Below are 23,453 nucleotides of genomic sequence, written 5' to 3'. Positions count from 1 at the left end.
GTCTGGCATTTCCAAGCTTATCCTTAAGGCGCACTAACAGTCCAGTTTCTAGTGATATCCATTCTTGAGTACATGTGACTTAATTAGTACCTCAGTTATTTTGATTTAACCATCTGTACTGAAGCCTGGATATCACTAAAACCTGCAATATTAGTGTGACTTGAGGACAGAGGTTGTGAATGCCTGGTTTAAGGGGTAATGGGTCAGTGTCATCCTTTGACACTAGCAGTGATGAAATGTCTGATCACATTTCATAATCAGGACTTTGTGAAACATTAGTTGACATTACCAACTGCCAAAAATCCATCCAAAAACCAAAACCAAATAAGAATATGAGTGAATTAATGTCAACAGCCTGCAAGTCTATTCTAGAATTGAATTACCACTAAATTATAAACATGTTGAAACATTAATGTGCCATACCTCTGCCTACAGCATTGACGTCTGCCAACTCTTCCAATTTACTTCCAAATTTTCAGCAACTGCTTTTAAACAAGTCTTTATTTAATTTTCTTTGTTTTGTTTTGTTATGGATTATCTCCACATTTCACATCACAGTTGACAGCTCCTCCCATAAGCTAATGCTTAGTCCTGGTATTGAAATCCACATAATGCTCTGATTACTTAAACAAAGCAAGCAATTATAAGAAAGTATCTACTGGATCAAATGCAGAGAACAAGTTTTGCCACAAAGTTAACACTGAATTTATGGAATTAGAAAAGAATGTAGGACAACCCACGGAGAGAGAAGAGTAGAAGACCAGATATGACCAGCTTGTAGAAAGGACAAGTTCTTAGTCTGTGCACTGCTGTCTGAATAGATCATACCTGCACACAAAACCTGACCTCAAGTCATCATGGAAATTGGGACAGAGAAGGACGTGTCCAATGACCAAGTACCAGACGTGTCGGTGAAACTTCCTCAGCCTGAAGCCTGGAAGAAAGGGGGTCGGCTACTGTCTGGGCTTATAGGCTCCAATGTGCTACTTGTAAGCTGTGCTCTACTAACCTGTGTGTACACTGAGGATGTTGAAGTCTATGAGGTTGACTTTCTTATAATCCTGTCTGTCATGATGGTCATCTGTACTCTGTGGATGTTCTTCCAAATGTACTTCACATGGAAGTACAAAAATGCCATTCTGTATAAGGATTGCGAAGCAGGACCAATATGGATGAGAGGTCAGTCAGTTGATCTAACTTTTTGTGATAATCATTTGACTATGTTGTGTAGATTTATATTTTTGTATAGGTAATGTTTTAAGTTCGTGTATGTTAATATTTAAGTCCTTAACAAGTCTTATACCTGCCCAATGATCTTTTAATTAACTGGATATAATGTAGGCTGTTATATAAACAAATCTCATAAGGTATCCATAAGAGAACTAATATCAAGAGGCATGACGTCATAAATTCCATAGAATAACTACTTATGTGTCACTTGTTGGAAGTGAAAACACTGTTTGTCAATGTGATGGAAACCTGAAACAAATGAAATGACTTAGCTTGCATAAAAGCATAGTAGGAAAAAAACTAAAGGTGGGTACACACTAGGCAATGTGCTCTATGAACAATGTCACCTTGTGTTTCAATCTCCCGAGCCGGGGCAGTTGGTGGCAGTGCATAAACACTGAGCGCCGTGTATGCAGTTTTTGGATGACAGTCCAAACTGAGCTGCGTGCATGGCCGACACCGAGCTAAGATAACGACCAGCGGGTCCGCGCATCACTTGGCGCCAGCAGCATACACACTTAGTGATAAAGTAAACAACGTCGCTCAGGAAGGGTCAAAATGAGCGACATTGTTTCATTTATCGCTAAGTGTGTACCCTTCTTAACTACAAAAATATGGAAGTCTCAAAAGCACAGTGATATATTCACAGTGATATAAAAGAAAAGTACCAAATTGTTCATGTGGGGGTACAGTCCCCTCAAGTCTGTCCCACCTAGGACCTACATCTGTTAGGAGGTAAGTCACAACTGGAGACGTGGGCCTGTGGCCAAGTTTTGATCCTGGAAACCCTCTCATGTCTGCTTTCCTGATACTAATTACTGCATTTGCATTTAGATTGTGTGTACCTTTATGTCCTAATCACTGCAGCTTTTTTTGTCTGTTCTTGTACTGTAAAGCTACATAAGTCTCGATCTCACTATTTTCCATAAGTGTACATCTAGTGTTTAGGTGTTTGCCAGCCTCTTTCCAGGGGCAGATTGGGATTGAAAATCAACTGGTAAATTTCTAGAAGCAGCACTAAGTTGAGGTGGTGGGGTCTATTGAGGGGGCAGGATATTACCTTCTCATACAGGCCTGGTTCTGAGTCTGAGGTAGTCGTGGCCTTCGTTGCGTCTTTTGCTGCAGTTGTGTGTGCGATATTATGCTAATGTCACAACAAAGCCCCTTCCCTGGTGTACATTCGTGTATCTGAATGTGCGAGGACTGAGGCTACAGTGTCAGTGTCTACAGATGCTACAATCATGTTTTGTGCATCTTATACTTCACCATCAGTTGAACCACTTGCACAAGCTCTATGCTAGAAATGATGAACACTGCCATATCAGGGGCACATAAGCCTTTGTCCAGAAGGCATCATAAGCTGGTTCCTGGTTTGAAAACTTAGCCATGGCGCTTTCTACTAACAGGCATGGTTGCCTCTGATGTGTCAGTTGTGATGTGTGTGTCATCAGGAGGGCCACTGCACTGACCACCAGACTACAGTATGTTCTGTTTCTGAACTCACTAACACTCATTTCTCTCTCTCAGATCACAACATTGTCACCTGCATTCTCTCCTCCATTACGTCAAACTCAATGTCACTGAAGTCTATCAAGTCTCCTCTAACCTGCAGAAATATTAATGCTATTAATTTTCAACAACTATCAACCTCTCTGCAACAACTGCTTTCACCAATTACTACACTCACCTCTCCTGAGACGGCTGTATCACACCTTAACCATACTCTGGAAACAGCACTTGATGAAGTAGCTCCAGCTACCCATCACACTCCACGTAGACTTAGATGTCAACCGTGGCACTCTAAATTCACAAGACACCTACAAAAACTGTCACGTAAAATTGTAGTTCAAGTGACTTTCTCACATATAAGACCATTTACCACTCTTATCGTAATGCTCTGGACACAGCCAAACAAACGTATTTCCAATCTCTCATCTCTGCTCAAGCCTCTAACCCCAAGCAACTTTTTAATACATTTAAATCACTTCTAATCCCTCCCTCACCAGTCCCACCAGCCACTATCAGTTCGTAACATCTCAATGGCAAGATTGATACGATCCAAAATGAAATTGTATGGTCTTCCACAGCCAGGGATCTGCTCAATTTCCTTCCTGAACCCTCTGCTCTTCATTTGATCCCACAAATGAAGATGAGGTACCTGTACTTCTCTCATCTGCCTACTCTACTACCTCTCTCTTGATTCTATACCCTCACAAATTAGTAAAGCTGTCTCCTGTGCTCATCCCAACCTTAACTAAAATCTATAATCTCTCTCTGTCCACTGGTATCTTTCCTTCCCTGTGCAAGCATGCAGTGATTACTCCCATTCTTAAAAAAATAATGCTGACTCTAACTCTCTCTCTAAATTATCGTCCCATCTCTCAGCTCCCATGCCTCCCCATGCTACTTGAGAGACTTGCCTACACTTGCCTTACACACTTTCTTAACTCACACAGCTTTATGGACCTAATTCAGCATGGATCGTTATTCTTAGAAATGGCAGTTGTCTGCAAGTAGAAAGGCGCCACCCCGACAGGATGAAAAAATGCCCGAACGAGTTTGCAAATGCATCACAGATTGCTATCCATTCACAGATGCATACGTAATTTTTGTAACATCAAAGATTTGTTGCCGTCTGAGCAAATGTAATTAGGTCTGAGTCTGCAACTAATCTGCAACTGAGATGGCATGGAAGTGGTCTGCACTGACGTCAGAGATCCTCCCCAAAAACGTCTGGGCACGCCTGCATTTTTTTTCCAACACACCCAAAAAATGTCAGGTTTTCTCCCAGAAACGCCAGCTTTTTGCCAGTCAAACAGTGGCTACATTGCGATCATGATCTGTATGTAATTTCTGCCGTTACTACCCACGCGTGTGCACAATGCAAACGCTACGCATGTGCAGTCATTCCATAATCGCTCGCTTTGCAAATTCTCTATTTAGTGATCCATGCTGAATTAAGCCCTCAATATGGTTTGGTTCAATTACAATTAAATAGATGACAAGTCCAGGACACAAAGTCATGTATCAGAATTAGTAGCGTAGCTTGACTACTTTTGGTCCGGGTTATTTAGGAATCGTGTGCACAACTAGGGCCCTTACTTGAATGGTTACATAGTACAAATAAGATCTGTATTTAAATGGAATTGTTGCAGCGCCGTTACGCAGTATGTATTATGAGCAATGTCTAGCACATAAAGTCATTCTGGTGAATGATTAGAAGAAATGGGTGTCTCTCACCAAATCAGTGGATCATAAAGTCGATGGTTTCTCCTCCTTTCTCAGGGCAGTCTGGGATGACTTGGAGCTCTCTTTTCCATTGGAATGCTTGGTCTGGCTGTGGCACCACAAGTCTCAGTCATCTCTTTAATGCAGTTTGTCTCTCTGGGCACTGTCTTTCCCATTTGTTGCCAGTTTTCCTCACTTGAACTGTATGTTACGTCATGCTTCCATACTTTACGTAATGTTCTCTGGCTGACAGCTTGCACATATTCCCATCATGGATGCTTCCTTTTTTTTTCCAGCCATCTCTCCACAGCCCCTGCTCCTCCACCAGTTCACGTCTTGTGCCCTATATCCATGGCTTCACATACTTCTGTAACCCAAAGCCTATCTTACTTTTTTGGCATACTGAGGGATGTAGGCATCTGCAGCTGCAGTAGGGACATGGCATAGTGATACATTTCAACTCTGGGGTATCACACATTACCCCACTTGCAGTGCAACATAGTTCTGCCCAGTTGCTTCATAATTTGCTTTACTCACAAACATGAATCAGGCCCTATTTGAGAATATGCAAGTGCCAGGATGTGTACTGTGACACCAACCCACAGCTCTGCTAATCTCAGCAGCTGCATACAGAGATTTAGTGTCAGCCGCACATCAGTCAACTATCAAAGTTCTGAGTAGCCCTATGGTGGCATAGTGTGGCCGCTGGATTTAAGATGCAGATGCCATGTTCATTGTGTATGGAATTGCAGGCTGAGACATGCCCCAAAAATGGGCACAATACGCCTGAGTTTTTGCTGCAACTCATCATTACCTCCATCAAATGGGAGAGGTAACCACTGATCTCCCCTCTGCCTGTCAATCACTTTGCAATTAATGTCTCACTAAAACGGTCATTGCTAATGAATTGCCGTATGTGCGCATTATAGCTGTAATGCATGTGCAGACTGACGGTAATTGCATAACTGTGTAACCATCGGCAATATAGCACGCAGTACAGCATCTGACTGTCAGTGACTGACAGTCTGATGCTGTATGGAGGCAGGGTGGAGACACCGATGGCCTCCATTTCCATGTCGCTGCAGTTTAGGGAGAAGGAAAAGTCCAGGGATCTCTGTGGTTGCATGGAGATTTCCTGGCCTCTGCGATGGGTGGCTTGCATGTCCCCATGGGTGCCGCAAGCCAGCAGATGGTCCGTGAGTGATCCGATTCTGGGTCCTAAGACACAGGTCAGATCACTACTGCAGCAGGAGGTGACAGCTTGAAATAGGTGCTCCCTGCTGCATTATCATACAGCGCTATCACAGCTGCTAGCAAGGAAGCAACAGTGGTAGCAACTCCAACCACATCGCAATCTGGCCCCGTGTTTTGCGGCGTAAGGGCAAAAACACTGATAGTAAAACCATTGATGGTACTCTATAGAAATAGTTATCTATCGTCGATGGGTTATACCACCATTGATGGTAACAATTAATGGCGTACAAGCCGATGGCCAACCCTAGTGAGAAGCAGGAAGAGGATGACTAGGCTGATACAAGCAGCCTAGTCTGCACAGAAGCTCTGAACACTGCACAATAGGAGCTGTGCGCCAATCATGTCAGCTATAAATCGGTGAGGATGGCGGAAAGGAGAAGGGGGGCGGGGACCCGGTGCAGGCCAGTGGGAAATGAACCAATCAGCCACAGCATTTTTCGGTCCACGTAGTATATGTATTGTTTTCATGTAATAAATGTACAGTACATGTGACTAATTTTAGGTTCTTGTTGTTTGATGCTCTTCCCATTTACATGTGTTTTCAAGAAATATTATTTTAACAGAGCCAAATAAAAGTTTACAAATTATGGCAACATCTAAATGTTTACACACGTTTTCTTTTTTATTGTTGTTATTATTATTGTTATTATTATTAATAATAATAATAATAAGAAGAAGAAGAAGAAGAAGAAGAAGAAGAAGAATCTATAACCGTAATATTAACAGAATGTTAGAATAAAGGATTCATTCATGCAGTAAAATATTAGATGGTTACATAACATGAGTGTAGGGACGTTCAGGATTCCTAAGAATAAATCTGCTAGCTAAACATAACTTAGATTCAATGTATTTGACTGAAATAAAGGTTTGACAATGTACTGTATGGCAGTAAGCAGCGGAATTAGCAACTATAAGCAATGTGGAGATTTAAACCAGGCAAGCCATCATCACTCCCAGTACAGCTAGCAGTTGTTAACACACTAGTATTTAGCTTTCAGAAAGGGTTATGCACATAAAGTGTCTTTCCACCTGTTTTGGAATCCATGATCCCATACCTTATCATATTGGGGCAAGGTCAGAGTAGCCCACCACAGGTAAATGCAGGAGGGTTTTTAGTTTCCTGGAAACCACCCCGCAGCCTGGCCAGTGGCCCCTATATACAGTATAAAGGGCAAAATGTAGAGGTTTTCCTGTTTTTCCTACAGAGTTTGCTGTGTGTGTCATACTTGCCACAGGTCAGCACAGCAGGGGGCATGGTGCGGCATGGGGGAGGGACATATTATAGGAACATGATGCAGAATTGGGGTCAGAACAGGGGGCATTATCGAACAACCACGTCATCATGGCCCCGTCACCCGCAACACCATGCCTAGATTACCGGCATTGTGAGGCAGGGGTCGGGTCCACGTTGGTGTGATTCAGTGTGAATCGCGTCATCGGACCGCCCACTTTGGACATCTGCATGGGGGGGTTGCAGGGAGGGGAGGGTTTGGGTTAGGTTGTGGGTAGGGGATGTTAGGGGGAGGGTAAGGGGTAGCCTACTTACCAAAATGTGTCAGGATTATGACTGTCGGGACGCTGCTGTCAGTATTCTGACCATTGGCATCCTGTCAGAATCCTGTACCCAACCCATTTATGTAGTAGTGTGACCAAGACCATGCAAGGTGCACAGACTTTAAATTAGTGTAGGACAATTTTCCAACAGAGGTCAACGGGCCTAATTATCTCAAACTCAAGGGGGGTCCCTGTTTATATATAAATGTTAGCACCTCGACTATCTTATGCCTCGATCCAGGTGGGTGGCTCCAAAGCTCTGTAATGCATTTTCTTGCAATAAATAACGTTTGCTGGATTAACTTGCATGTGTCAATTCACTCTGTACTTTTTTTGTGTTACACTTTTTATCGATTCCCATTCAGCCAGTTGAATGGTATTTGTGAGAAAAACATAAATATAACAAAAAAATGCACTTTCATTTTGAATACATTTCTCTTATTCTGATGAGTTAGTCAGCCGTGATGTAAGCTCCCATGTCCACAGCGTATAATACAGCTTCCATGCAAGCAATATCATGTGACAACAGTAAAATATATGACTAACATGCTTTCAGATTATTATATCATACTTACGATGACCAAAGAATTTGCTATGGCTCCAATTTAGTGGTGTGGCCATTGTAGAGCAGCAAGACCACACCATTATTGTCACAGCATCTAAAACAGATTGTAACTGGCATAGATTAAAGAATGCTAGTCAGGAGGAGGTTGCAATAGCTGCAGTGAGGGATCTTGAGAATGTGAAGAAAGCTTTCTTTGTATCCTGGAGCAAGTGGAGCCAGGGCCGGCAACAGAAATCTTGGGGCCCAATACAGTGATATCTCTGACGCCCCCTCTGATATTTTATATATATGTGTATATAATTATATTTTAGAGATGTGCGGCGGCCACTTTTCATGTTTTGTGTTTTGGTTTCGGTTCTAATTCCTCGCTCGTGTTTTGGTTTTAGATTGGTTTTGCCAAAACCACCCTTTCGTGATTTGGTTTTGGATCTGGATGATTTTTGGGGAAAAAACATAAACAGCTAAAGTCACAGAATTTGGGGGTAATTTTGATCTTACGGTATTATTAACCTCAATTACTTTAATTTCCACTCATTCCAAGTCTATTCTGAACACCTCACACCTCACAATATTGTTTTTAGGCCAAAAGGTTGCAGCGAGGTGGCTGTATGACTAAGCTAAGCAACACAAGTGTGCGGCACAAACACCTGGCCCATCTAGGAGTGGCACTGCAGTGTCAGACAGGATGGCACTTTTAAAAACTAGTTCCCAAACAGCACATGATGCAAAGAAGAAAAAGAGGTGCAATGAGGTAGCTGGATGACTAAGCTAAGCGACACAAGTGTGCGGCACAAACACCTGGCCCATCTAGGAGTGGCACTGCAGTGTAAGATAGGATGGCACTTTTTAAAACTAGGCCCCAAACAGCTCATCATGCAAAGAAGAAAAAGAGGTGCAATGAGGTAGCTGTATAACTAAGCTAAGCGACACAAGTGTGGGGCACAAACACCTGGCCCATCTAGGAGTGGCACGCAGTGGCTGAATATCGAAAGTGGCCCACAATTTTTCGGTCCACCGACAGCATCTCCTGCACGCCCCTGTCATTTTTAAAACAATTCTGCACTACCAAATGAATTGTATGTGCAAAACATGGGACGTGCTGGAATTTGCCCAGATGTAATGCACGCACAATATTGGTGGACTTATATGGCAGTATCCCTGGAATTATATGGCAGCATCACTGGACTGGACTTATACAGCAGTACCACTGGACTGGACTTATACGGCAGTACCCCTGGACTGGACTTACACGGCAGTACCTCTGGACTTATACAGCAGTACCCCTGGACTTATATGGCAGTACCCCTGAACTTATACGGCTGCACCACTGGACTGGACTTATGCGGCAGTTTCCCTGGACTTATACAGCTGCACCACTGGACTGGACTTATACAGCAATACCCCTGGACTTATACGGCTGCACCACTGGACTGGACTTATATGGCAGTACCTCTGAACTTATACAGCAGTACCCCTGGACTTATACAGCTGCATCACTGGACTGGACTTATATGGAAGTACCCCTGCACTTATATGGCAGTACCCCTGGACTTAAACGGCAGCACCACTGGACTTATGGTAGTACAGGACACCACCATTGGACTTATCGCAGCAAAGGACAGCACCACTGGACTGATGCAGCACAACACAGCACCACTGGACTGGATTTATACAGCAGCACCACTGGACTTATGGCAGCACAGGACACTACAACTGGACTGATGCAGCACAACACAGCACCACTGGACTGGACTTATACAGCAGCACCATTGGACTTATGACAGCACAGGGCACCAACACTGGACTTATGGCAGCACAAGACACCACCACTGGACTGATACAACACAACGCCACTGCACTAAACTGGACTTATACAGCAGCACTGGACTTATGGCAGCACAAGACACCACCACTGTGACTGGACTGATGCAGCACAAGACACTACCACTGGACTGATGTAGCACAAGACAGCACTGGAATGACACAAAAGAGCAGGTCACCACCCCACGTGCCACACCATTTCCCGCACAGACACTGAGGAGACATGTCCTCTCGCTACACTCACCAGAACTGGAGTGAAAATGTCGGTGACGCGGGGCTCCTTATATGGATTCCAAAATCCGTGAGAATCCAACAGCGGGATGATGACATTTTGCCTCATTCTGGTTTCCGAGTCTGGCTCAGATCCGGGCTCCAGATGTGATGTTCGGGGGGGTTAGGTTCTCAGGGAACCGAACCTGCTCATCCCTAGTTTAAACACAGATGCATTGGATTTTAACACAGGCTCTGCCGCCTCCTTTAAGGAAAGAATGGCTTTCATTGCACTAATCTGCTCAGGTATGTCTACCGAGCTGAGTCCTTCCTCCTTGTCTTCGTATGCAGACCCGGAGTGTGATGCGATGAGAGACCTCATCCTCTGATGATTTCTTATTTGAAACATGTGTAGACTGTGAAGATATTGTTTCATATCTATGTGATTTACTTACCACCGGCCTTTCAGCCTGTTTTTGTTGAGAGGCTGCCGCTTCCCTTGCTGAATATAATAAACCCCAGGTGGAAGGTTGCATGTAAAGATTAACAGGGTATCGGAGCTGGCATTATCCGCTCAGCTATACTGGATAATGGGGGTCATTCCGAGTTGATCGCTAACAGCCATTGTTCGCTGCATAGCGATCATTGAAAAAAACGGCTAATCTGTGCATGCGTATGCACCGCAATGCGCACGCGCATCGTATGGGTACGAAGTCCTTTGTGGTTTTGCACTGGTTCTAGCGACGATTCCATTCACACAGCCAAACGCAAGGAGATTGACAGGTACAGGGCGTTTCTGGGTGTCAACTGACCATTTTTTGGGAGTGTTTGGAAAAACGCAGGTGTGGCCAGGCGTTTGCTGGGCGGGTATCTCATGTCATTACCGACATGAGATACCATCATCGCAGCAATCATCGCACAGGTTAAGTAACTACAGGGCTGGTATTGTTTTGCACAAAATGCATTTGCAGACGCTCTGCTGCACAGGCGTTTGCACTCCTGCAAAGCGAAAATACACTCCCCCGTGGGTGGCGACTATGCATTTGCATGGCTGCTAAAAACTGCTAGTGGGCGATCAACTCGGAATGACCCCCAATGTCTTTGCAAAAGTAGCCCATGGGGGTTCAACGTGAACCCGTGCCTGCCTTGGATTATTTAAAAGGCTTTGGTGAAAGCTAAACCAATTTGTACATAATCCATTTTGAACCAGATCCTGAGAGGTTAACACAGCTTTGCAAGACAAACATGAAATGAGTGTTGGTGCTGCTGTATTTTCCTCACCCTTGCCGCTCTTAGACATGATAAATAAATCACACACCTGTACAGTGTTACTACACAATTTGTGACTGTAATCACTTTAAAATTTGTTAAAGTGACACACTGGCCCTCATTCCAAGTTGTTCGCTCGCTAGCTGCTTTTAGGAGCCGTGCAAACGCTAAGCCGCCACCCTCTGGGAGTGTATCTTAGCTTAGCAGAAGTGCGAACGAAAGGATCGCAGCGCTGCTAAAAAAACAAATTGTGCAGTTTCAGAGTAGCTGCAGACCTACTCCTACTTTGCGATCACTTCAGACTATTTAGTTCCTGTTTTGACGTCACAAACACGCCCTGCGTTCGGCCAGCCACTCCCCTGTTTCTCCAGCCACTCCTGCATTTTTATCTGGAACGCTTGCGTTTTTACACACACTCCCCGAAAACGGTCAGTTACCACCCAGAAACACCCACTGCCTGTCAATCACTCAACGATCAGCAGTGCGACTGAAAAGCGTCGCTAGACCTTGTGTAAAACTGCATCGGCTTTTGTGAAAGTACGTTGCGCGTGAGCAGTGCGCACCATACGCATGCGCAGAAGTGCCAGTTTTTAGCCTGATCACTGCGCTGCGAACGAAAGCAGCTAGCGATCAACTCGGAATGAGGGCCACTATCCGACCCTACCCTGCTTTGCACCATCATTGAGGGTCGGAATACACAGAAAAACTGACAGAATTATAGTAAAGTCAGCAATCACACTAGCAATCAGTCACAGGTTATACGTTAGTATAATAAGCAATATGAGTGCATAATCAACCACAAATACATTTCAAGTGTGTAGGAGAAACATATTACTGCATTACCTAATATTGGAGTTTTATTCAGTCTCACAGCGAAAGAAAACAGCAGCATTAGTTTACTCACTCATATGCATCAAGCACTTATCCAACTATTCATATTCAAAGGTAGATAGAGACTTAGTGCTGCATCACCCAGCTCAGGAGAGTGGGATACAGGGAGACTTCACCCCGCTTCCAGGATCGATCAATACTTTAGCGAACGCTGAGTGGATCCAGATGCTAATAGTATACACACTTGCCCCATGAACCTACAGTGAACACAGACACCCAAGTGAACACTGACGCACCCGTCACACAGCCGCCTATGCTGCAACTGGGTCCTTTTAGATACACAGCATCTCAGATGGAAGCAGGAACTCAGTTCATGGTGGTAAACTCGGAGGAAACCGGGCATGAACCGTGGGGAGGGTTGACCAAGGGAGCGTCTGACTCCTCACTGCTGACATCAACCCTAGGGATCACGGCCTCATACTACCCCTGGAGCCTATGATCCGAGGGGCCTAGCGCTGGTGCACCCTGGGTGGCAGCCGCGTTAGCGACTGTTTGGTAGTCTCCCAAAACAGTGCGGCTGTGTCCGTGTTGCCCTCTAAGCGGAACCGATGCCTTACCTTCTCCCCGTGCTCCGGTCACAGCCTGGTAACGTCTGCTGGACTTACTCGAACATCCTACTCAGACCCCCGCCGAAACAGCACTGTAGTAGACGTGGGTAAGCGGTTTTGCGACCCGGCGGGGAGTTGTTAGAGCGACTCTTTCTAAGGTACGTATAAGATGCTTTTTAGACAAAATCGCTCAAAAATTAGTAAGACTATAAAAATAAAATAAAAAAGCTTATGGCTGCTAAAAACCAGCAGCCCACTGACCATGGGGGCTAATTCAGACCTAATTGTAGCCGTGCAAAACGATCAGCCACCCTGTCATGCGGGGCGACGCCCAGCACAGGGCTAGTCCACCCTGCATGTCTGGCCCTCCCCCCGCTGCACAGGTACAAAAGCATCGCACAGTGGCAATGCTTTTGTACCTGAAGAGTAGCTCCCTACCAGCGCAGCTCCTGCACGCTGGCAGGGAGCTACCCTTTGCTCTCCAGGTTGCAGCGGCTGCGTGTGATATCATGCAGCTGCCGCAGCCTGACCCCTGCACGGTCTGGGCACACCTGCGTTGCCTGGACCGCGCCCTCAAAATGGCGGCCCCACGCCACCGGCCTGCCGCCCAGCGAATGCCTCTGCCTGTCAATCAGGCAAAGGCGATCACTGGGCAGAGATGCCTATCGCATCTCTGGCATGCACCGGCACACTGCAGTGCCTGCGCATGCGCAGTTCAGACCTGATCGCCCGCTGTGCGAAAACGCACATCAGTGAGCAGATCTGAATTAGCCCCAAGCTCCGGCTCCTGCCGCACCAAACAAAAAACTGATTTGCCTGAGCCAGGAGGCGGGGATATATGGACGGGCCCGTTACATGCTGGGAGGCCGAAAGCTTTGACCGATTGGTGCAAATCCGCTGTCTCGTCATCATATCCCAATGTTATCCTCTGGATAACCTGTGGACCCTGCCGGAGAAACATGTTTGTACGTTATGCCGATGTCTGTACAATGGAGTGATTATTGGCCGACTGTGCGCACGTGCCAAGGTGCCTTTGCAATCGCGCTCGCACTGAGATTTTACATGCAGAGTTATTAACAGAAAGAGACCATTTGTGGGAGGTAATTGAGAGTGGCAGCAAAAAATGCAGGCATGTCATGGCAGTTTTTTGGGTCATGTATCTGCCTTCAGCTGCAATCATGTACGTAGAGAAACATGGCGCCAACATCGCTACTGCCATGGCCGGTCTGCATGGCCATAGACCTGCCCTTAACAAACGATGTTCCTCGTTGCTGCATCAGTGCTGCATATGTGTAAGCAATTAGGGCCTGACAGGTAGCAGGAGGGGAAGTGTCGACCCAGAACCCCATCAGGCCCTGTCAACAAGCCCCAGCCTTGGAAATTAGTATCTGCCACCCTCTCTGCGCCACTGTATGCAGCTGCTGAGGACTTTGGAATGGCTCTGATGGGTGTTTATATTCTTTTCTGGGCATCAGCTTCACTGGTGATGTTTAGCAGTTCCATAGCCTGAAAATTTGCAGCTGCATAGGCATCAGAATACAAACATTCATTAGGTTCATTAGGACCTATGTCAGAATTGCCTTTGAGAAAAACAACAAGACAGTAGGCTCCAAATCATGGAATGGCCAACACATATGGGTGTGTCTATAACGGGTGTAAGATTTACTTCACATATAAGAAATTAGCATTTGAGATTTTTGACCCCTAATTTATTATATTTGCAGTGGGAATCGTTCTTTTTGGCGTTGGCACCCTTGTTATGGCTTTAATGAAGATTGCAGATACAGCTAAGTACCTGGACTGTATAACACCCATGAAAATCATCCAGCCAGTCATACAGGCCTTTTTTGTCATTGTGCAGGTGATTTTATGCCTCTCTTCTTTACTTATTATATGTAAAATGGTATCCACTTTTGGTGTGTAGTTTAATTCTTTGTAATTTTCCATATGTACTTTAAGTACCGTCATGTAGGTGGGGCCAGCACAAAACTAGGGACTTCCAAATACACTTATCCTAGCAGTGTAAAATAAAAATAAATCATGTTGCTCATGTCTAGTTGTACCTAAAGCTCAGAACATTCGAATGACATACAATACAGAGAGCATCCTAGTGACTGATATACAGAACTGTATAATCTAAATACTTATATACATTGTAGAAAGATTTTTTTTTAAACCATACAATATAGAGAGCATACTAGAGACCATAAAACAATACATATAGCACTCTAAGGTCATCCATAGAGAACATCATAATTACCACCATACAATACAGAAAAATCCAAGTGGTGTGCATACAACAAGGAATGCATCTTATTAACAGGTATTCAATACAGAGAACATTTTAGTTGTCACCATACAATACAGTGAGCATCCTAGGTACTCCACACAATTCAAAGAGATTCCAGTGACTACCATGCAATACAGAACGCATCCTGTAGCCCCCATACAATAGAGAAAGCATTCCACTGAATATTGTGCAACCTAGTGATTGCCATGCATTATGGTGAGTATCCTAGTAACTACCATACAATAAAGTGATTGTCCTAGTGACTACCATACAATACATGGGGCATCCTAGTAAGTGACACACAGACAGCATCCTAGTAACATATTCACACAGCTACTTACCTAAGTGGCCTTCACATATTTTCTCTCACAATTCTTCCCTCTGTTACAATGAATCAGTCCGCAGGCTTCACCATCTGCACCGTGGACAGTACTCACTAAAGTTTAGTTATAAAGTAGGAGCCAAGAGCAAGGGCCAAAGCTATCTTTCTCTACCCTTCAACTTCTTCTTTTCCGTCTTATTGTTCCTCAAACTTTTTCATACTTTTCCTCCTTAATCTTAATTATTTTCCATACTACCCCTTCTCTACTGTCCTCCTCCTTCTTTCTTCTCTACTATGCAATTTAGATAACATTCTGCTGAATGCTATACAATTCAGAGAGCATTCCACTGGGTGCTATACAATACAGAGATCATCATTATGACCACCAAACAATTCATAAGCATCCTAATGAGAGATCCACAAAAGTTGTTCGCTCGCTAGCTGTTTTTAGCAGCAGTGCGAACGCTAAGCCACCACCCTCTGGGAGTGTATCTTAGCTTAGCAGAAGTGCGAATGAAAGGATCGCAGCACTGCTACAAAAAAAATTGTGCTGTTTCAGAGTAGCTGCAGACCTACTCCTACCTTGCGAACACTTCAGACTGTTTACTTCCTGTTTTGACGTCACAAACACGACCTGCGTTTGGCCAGCCACTCCCCCGTTTCTCCAGCCACTCCTGCGTTTTTATCTGGCACGCCTGCGTTTTTACACACACTCCCCGAAAACGGTCAGTTACCACCCAGAAACACCCACTTCCTGTCAATCACTCAACGATCAGCAGTGCGACTGAAAAGCGTCGCTAGACCTTGTGTAAAACTGCATCGGCTTTTGTGAAAGTACGTTGCGCGTGCGCACCATACGACGCATGCGCAGAAGTGCCGATTTTTAGCCTGATCGCTGCGCTGTGAACAACGGTAGCTAGCGATCAACTCGGAATGACCCCCAATGTATCTGAATATTGCTATCTTTTCTCTCCACATTCTTCCATCCACTATAATAGATCTGTCCTCACGTTCCTACTCTTTCACATTCCTTCTTCATCTTCATTGTTTCTATACCCCTCCTCCTTTACCCTCTTCCTTCGTACAATCGACTGGATGAACTCAGTAATTACTGTGGTGCCAGGGAGTGGAGGGTATGTATTGTCCCAGCTGCCATATATAGGGGTTGTGTCCCATGTTAGAAGGGGGCTTGTCCCTAGAGGAGTCATCCATCATCAAGGAAATAAATGTAATTTCAGATCCAATGAGTCAAGGGCTGCATACAAGATAATACTCACTGGCATACTTCTCTTGCTTAATCACATAAAATAAATAGCATTTTCTAAAGAAAAGGAAGAACCATTCTGCAGCTTTAGCATACCCTAATTATTGCATACCTCTCAAATTTGTTAGTAGTCCACATGGCAGCAGAAGTGTATTCACTGTTGCTTTTCTCCATGTACAGTGCCATTCATGTACTGGGTTTGGTCACATTATGTAAGGTTAGTCCAGGCTCCTCCCCTGCAACACATTTGACCTTCCTCACTCCTGTAGTAACCATCACTCATCTGTTTTGCAAACTCTTCATCACCTGTGTAGCACACCCTCCCTCCTACCTGTCATGTAACATATTCCTCCCGCCACCTATGAAATAGCACATTGCCCCACCTGTCTGCCCTGTAACACATACCACATCACCTCTATTCTAACATATGCCCCCTTACACATTTCTACATCCTCCATAACCTCTTTAATCAAATATTTCCAACCCTCATCACATTTCCTTACACTACAGAAATAACAGCACATTCTTCACTGCAGCATATTCATACTGTCATACAATTGCATTTCTTCCAAGTGTACATGAACATTCAGGTGATGGATTTATTTTGCTCACTACTAGACTGACCTTACTGCAGAATGCAAGGTTTGACTGCAGGACGGGGTCCAAGAGAAACCCATCTTCCCCATTTACAGGAAGACCTGATATAATGCCTGGTTTAATGCCTGGATACACACATGAAAACCGGGTATGCCTGGCAGGAAATAATGCAGTACTATTTCTTTCTTGGGTCTCCCTGTATCTGTATAGACTTCCACATGCAGTGCCGCCAAAACTTCTGCTGGGCTGGGTTGATGTGGCCACAGGAGGGGGTGTGGCTCTGCCCCCTTTTAGTCACAGCATTGGTGGGGCCAGTGTTTCAACTCCACTACACTCCTGGGCCCCTACAAAAACCAGGGCCCTGATAATCTGTACCTACTCATCGCTCTCTGTGTCCCTGCTTGCAGGTTCCAAAGTTGCCATGGAGGGTTCTTGTTGTACACGGTGCTGTAGGTTATGTTTAAAGGAAAGAGCTTCGCAAATGTTACATTACAGTATCTGCGTGTCCTGCTTCTGATACATATAAATATATTTGCCTCTAAATTTGTAATGTTTTTCTTTTAGACATTTTTCCTTTGTTTGTGCTGCAAACATTGTGTCCAAATATATATAAATCCAACCAGGTAAGTAATCTCAATGCTGACTTGTTATACTTTCTATTTCTTTCTTACTTGCATTATTGCCTATTTATTTGCTAAGGGTTTTTGTTCATCCTGATTTAAATCTTTTGTTGATTTCACATTTAACCCTTTTTAAAGAGTTTTTCCGCAGAGTACTCAAAGGTGACCTTGTAATGTAACCAATGTAACAGTGAAATTTCCTTTTTGGTGGGTACCACTTTATATACACAGATGTATCCTCATATTCTAGATTCTTTATGCCATACAGAGTGGGATGCTCAACACGTGTAGCTTAACATACATTTTCACTAAATATTGCATTATAGTTGAATCATAGCTGTATCATATACTGTATCGATTTAATCCCACACAGATGTACAAGTATCCTGAGCCCAGATGGTCAATGTACGCTACAAAAGTAGTTATGTTGACTCTTGACTTTTTTAGTGGTGTGAATAAGACATAAGTTTTGAAAAAAGTTGTAGCATTATTCAGAATTCTTCCAAGTTAATTTTGTCTTTTTTTTTCATATAGACTTTGGCAAACTGTGTTTCCTTCCAAATTTTCTAATTAAATAATTTGTCAGCCGACTTAGTTAAACTTTCACTTTCAAAATACACAAAATTAGCAGAATTAATTTTTCTATGAAAGGCTCCAGAATTAGGTATTTTGGTACTAATAAAAAAAAACATTGTTGGTACTAGCATAAGATAATTCACACTAGTTAAAATAAAATAATAATAATAATAATAATAATAATAATTATTATTATTATTATTATTATACATTTAGAAAAAGTTAATAATGGACTTTAGATAAACATATAGGCAACTTTCATAACTTATTTGTGATATCTTGGATCAATTCATTATTCTATTAGACTTAAATATTTCAGCCAATATGGTCGCAATTATTACCAATTTTGAATCACTTTTCCTTGCTATTCAGAACAAAATCTTTCAGGGACTGCATGTGTGTAAACACGCTGTCCCTCCAAAGTCCCTGATGACATTCTTTTAATTTATCTGAAAAGAACTTCCTCTGTATCTAATAATGTACATGCTCCATCTGCCTGCTCACCTGCCACTGTTGTGCCCTTATTAATACAGGCTGCTCAACATCGGAAGTGTGACCAATGGGCTCAATGAGGGCACAGGAAAGGAGGCTGCAAAGGGTGTGGACTGTAGGATTCTGAGGGCATGGGATAGAAGGCTGCTGAGGGCACAGGGCAAGAGACTGCGGAGGGCACAGTGTAGGAGGCTTCACCAACACAGATGCTGTACGTCTTCTATCTATCTATCTATCTATCTATCTATCTATCTATCTATCTATCTATCTAACCACACAGCAATCATTACCCCTATAAAAATTGAAGAGGAGAGTGGGAGGAGTTTGAGCCACTTGCAGGGATTGATTGGACTAGAACAGCAGCGGCTCCTACCGCTTTGGAGGAGGGGGCTGCCAGTCTGCATTAGGTGTGGAAAGCCTCAGTCAGCCTGGCCCACAGCAATGGATCTGGCAGGCACCAGGGCCATCACATGCGCATGAGTGGAGGTGGGACTGCACATGCTTAAAATACCAGCTTCTAAGGACTGTATTGGCTGCAGCCCATAGTAGCTGGGCAGGACTGCCCGAAAGGAAGGGAGTGGCTTATCACAAGAAGCACACTCTGTGATAATCGCAGCCAGTACTGGTAGTCCCAGAGGGAGAAAACATCTCTGAATGGGACTGCCTGTCCAGCGGGTGACTGGCAGGTAACCAGTGGCATATCTATAATGGGTGCAGTGTTCTTCTATACTTACCTTTCTGGTGTCCGTGCATGGGCCCCCATTGCTGATGCCGACTACAGTACGGGAGATGAGTTGGCCCACACCCGGAGACTGCACACGGATCCCATCCTCTCTAGATACGCCCCTGCAGGTAACGCTACCAATGGGAAGGCACTGCTAGTCAGACTAGCCAGTGCAGTTAGGGACTGTAACTGGCTCACTGAGGTGGTGGATTTTACTGGGGTGGCTGCCCATAGGTAAAATCCGCTTCTGCATAGCAGGGATATTTCCATTAATAATTAAAAGATCCATTGTAATACTGTTAATAATTCCGTCAGAGCCCCAATTATTGATGCAAAGGCCCCTCTATGCTCTAACATTACAATTGTTTCTCATCCTAACGTATATTTAAAATCCTATGATGGATAATTTCTTTGTTAGTAATGAGAATAGAATTCTAAGGCAGCCAATATTTTTCTCTTTGAATATACAGTATGTGATGTTGCAGACCATTAAAAAGTCTAAGAAAAACATATGTGGTGCTGCAAACCTCCCAAGGAGCAGTAATTACATTTGTGCTGGTGAGTTTAGAGGGCCGTTCCATAAAAATGAGGGACCTCATTCAGGTTCAGTAGCAGATTTGATAAAAAAGAAAACTGCTACTGCTTACAGTCACATGCTGGTGGCCGCCCAGCACAGGGCAAGGTCACCCAGCATGTGAAATTCCGCCTGGTGATGCGATCACAATTCATTTGCTATCGCATTGAAGAAACTGCCATGTTTCCTATCACAGGAAACGCAAGCAACGTCATCAGGCCACCCAGAAAACGACCATGTCACTGCACGTCTGCAATTCCTGTTTCCCTCCCCTCCAACATCGCATTGCCACCCCTGAACGCCTGCTGCCTGTCAATCACATTGCGGTTGCAGCCTTCCGGGAAGTGATCGCATTGTGAATGTCCGCGCACGCGCGCTGTGGATGCTGCACAGATGGCCAAGACATGGCCGTCTGTGATTTTCATAACTCATAATGAATTAGGCCCTATATTTATAACTATGCCCCCTTATCCCTTGCACACCCTTGTGGCATGCAATATTTGTATTATATGGAGTATTACCTCCAATCATAATTGTGTGAGTGGTTAAATATTGCACGGTCAAAGGGCGTGCGATGGTTAAGGGGTCGTAGCCCCTTGCAACGGTGTGATCAGCGCACGCAGGGCCTGATGAATCACCTCGTAGGTGCTGTGGTTGGTGGAGTGGTGGGCGCAGGGGAGATACGGATGGGGGAGGTGGTCCAAGGGGTGCCACGGGTGGGGGAGGGGCTGGTGCTTGGTACCACGGGTGGGGGAGAAGCGGGTGTGTGGGGGCTGTGGGTGGGGATCCGGATCCACCACGCGTGGGGTAGGACTGGAGCGGTTGTGTGGATGCCATGGTGGGGTAGGGGCAGGTGCGGTGGTGCCGTGAGTGGGGGTGGGGTGGAGGTGGTGTGTGTGTGTGTGTGGGTGCCGCGGATGGGGTCCGGAGGTACTGCAAGTGGGGTAGGGGCGGGTAATGCTTCTCCACCTGGAAGCAGCTAAGCTGCAGTCCTTCCTTTGGCAGTGGCTCTCCCGGAGATTTACACAGCAGCCAAGCAGCCAGTCACTATTGTTAGCGCCGGTGTCCCAACGCGCCGCATTACATGGAAGAAGATGCACTCAATAAACTACAGCTCCCAGCAACCCTTAGCTCGAATGGGGTCCGGAGGTACTGCGAGTGGGGGAGGGGCGGGTAATGCTTCTCCTGGAAGCAGCTAAGATGCAGTCCTTCCTTTGTCAGTGGCTCTCATGGAGACTCACACAGCAGCCAAGCAGCCAGTCACTATTGTTAGCGCCGGAGTCCCAATGCGCCGCATTACATGGAAGAAGATGCACTCAATAAACTACAGCTCCCAGCAGCCCTTAGCGCCGGAATGCTTCGGAGCTAAGGACTGCTTGGAGCTGTCGTTTATTTAGTGCGTCTACTTCCCTGTAATGCAGCGTGTTGGGACACCGGCGCTAACAATAGTGAATGGCTGGCAGAACTGACTGACTTGCTGAATCAATGTAAAAGGTGAGAGTGCTGTGCAGTGTCAGTGACACTGCACACCCACTGCACTGCACAACACTGTCACCTTTTACATTGATTCAGCATCCAGACATTACCCTCCGTGATATCACCCACTCTATCCGTTACATTAGCCATCTTGAGGCTTCCAGGCTGGCAGCCCAGGTGCTGTGTTGCGGAGTCAGGGCCTCTGGGGTTCTGGGCGCGGCTGTGGGCGGTAGGCACTTCTGTGACATCACGCACAGAGGAGGCTCTGGGGCTCAGAGAGTATGCGGTGCAGGGAAGGCTATGAAAGTCTTCTACTGCGCTGCTTTCATAGACATCTATGCCGGTGGCCGCAGCAGCTTTTGTTCCGCCTGCACCGCTGCAAGGGAGCAGGGATTGTTGATGCCGAGGGGGGAAGGCGGACTGGCAGCAGGACATAGGACGCTGCAGTAAAAGGATATTTTTGCCCTATCTACAGCGCAGAGACTTGCTGCAGATGCAGTGTTATACCCTCCAGCTGTACCTTTTTGGTAGGTACAGTACCTTTTTATATGGCCTGTACCAATTTTTTGGCTCTCCAAACTTCCATTGAATGTATAGGAAAAGGGGCATAGCCACGACACTTTACCTGTGGCCATGCCCCCTTTTTGAATTTGTAGCGATTTTATGTGTAAATTGTTGGAGGGTATGTTGCTGCAGATGCAGTGGGCCTATTTTGGAGTGTGGACTTGGAGCTACAGCTCCATCAGCTCCATTGTTAATCCTGCTCTGGGAACACACAGCAGTCAAAGGGCAGAGCCTCCCATTGGATGTAACCTGTGTGGGAGGGCGTTTCTCACCCAATCAGCTGTGGACTGGATGTGATAGACCTGCTGCTAACCCAATGAGAGCTCCTAGCCACGCCCAGCATTATACACACAGGCACAGAGTCACAGATCTGGGCTATTATATAGGAGATTTATATGAAGATGGTACTATATTTAGAAGTTATTAAGGTGGTTACTATATTATGTACAGTGCATCTGGAAAGTATTTTGTTCCAAAACGTGGATAAATGGAATAAATTTTCCCTCAAAATTCTACACACAATATCCCATAATGACAATGTGAAAAAAGTTGGTTTTTTTTTTAGATTTTTGCAAATTTATTAAAAATAAGAAACTAAGAAATCATATGTACAAAAGTATGCCTTTGCTCAATACTTTGTTGATGTACCTTTGGCAGCAATTACAGAATCAACACTTTTTGAATATGATGCCACAAGCTTGGCACACCTATCTTTGGGCAGTTTTGCTCATTCCTCTTTGCAGCACCTCTCAAGTTCCATCAGGTTTGATGGGAAGCATCAGTGCACAGCCATTTTCAGATTTCTCCAGTGATGTTCAATCGGATTCAAGTCTGGGCTCTGGCTAGGCCACTCATTTTATATTGTGGCTGTGCTGAAAGATGAACCGTCTCTGTACGTTGCTGATTTCATCTTCCCCTTTATCCTGACTAGTCTCCCAGTTCCTGCCGCTGATAAACATCCCCACAGCATGATGCTGCCACCTCCATCCTTCACTGTAGGGATGGTATTGGCCTGGTGATGAGCGGTGTCTGGTTTCTTCCAAACAAGATGCCTGACATTCACACCAAAGAGTTCAATCTTTGTCTCATCAGACCAGAGAATATTGTTTCTCACTGTCTGACATTTCTTCAAGTGCATTTTGTCAAACTCCAAGTGGGCTGCCATGTGCTTTTTACTAAGGAGCGGCTTCCGTCTGGCCACTCTACCATACAGGCCTGATTGGTGGATTGCTGCAGAGATGGTTGTCCTTCTGGAAGGTTCTCCTCTCTCCACAGAGGAATGCTGTATCTCTGACAGAGTGACCATCGGGTTCTTGGTCACCTCCCTGACTAGGGCCCTTCTCCTCCGATCGCTCAGTTTAGAAAACCGGCCAGCTCTAGGAAG

At 45.0% G+C, this 23,453-nt stretch overlaps 1 protein-coding gene across 1 annotated transcript in view; it reads left to right on the top strand.

The window, feature by feature from the left end:
• The first annotated feature begins 627 nt into the window (after positions 1-627).
• LOC135055991 (proton channel OTOP2-like) overlaps positions 628-23,453 on the top strand; it is an 80,086-nt gene continuing 57,260 nt past the window's right edge. The window contains exons 1-3 of the mRNA XM_063960669.1: positions 628-1,179; positions 14,295-14,431; positions 17,608-17,666. Of these exons, the coding sequence (XP_063816739.1) occupies positions 858-1,179; positions 14,295-14,431; positions 17,608-17,666 (518 nt within the window). The 5' untranslated portion in view covers positions 628-857. The remainder of the gene's footprint in view (positions 1,180-14,294; positions 14,432-17,607; positions 17,667-23,453) is intronic.

This window comes from Pseudophryne corroboree, chromosome 3 (genome assembly GCF_028390025.1).
Source record: "Pseudophryne corroboree isolate aPseCor3 chromosome 3, aPseCor3.hap2, whole genome shotgun sequence".
NCBI lineage: Eukaryota > Metazoa > Chordata > Amphibia > Anura > Myobatrachidae > Pseudophryne > Pseudophryne corroboree.
Note: the sequence above shows the minus strand (reverse complement) of the source record. Positions and strands in the feature narration are given on the sequence as shown.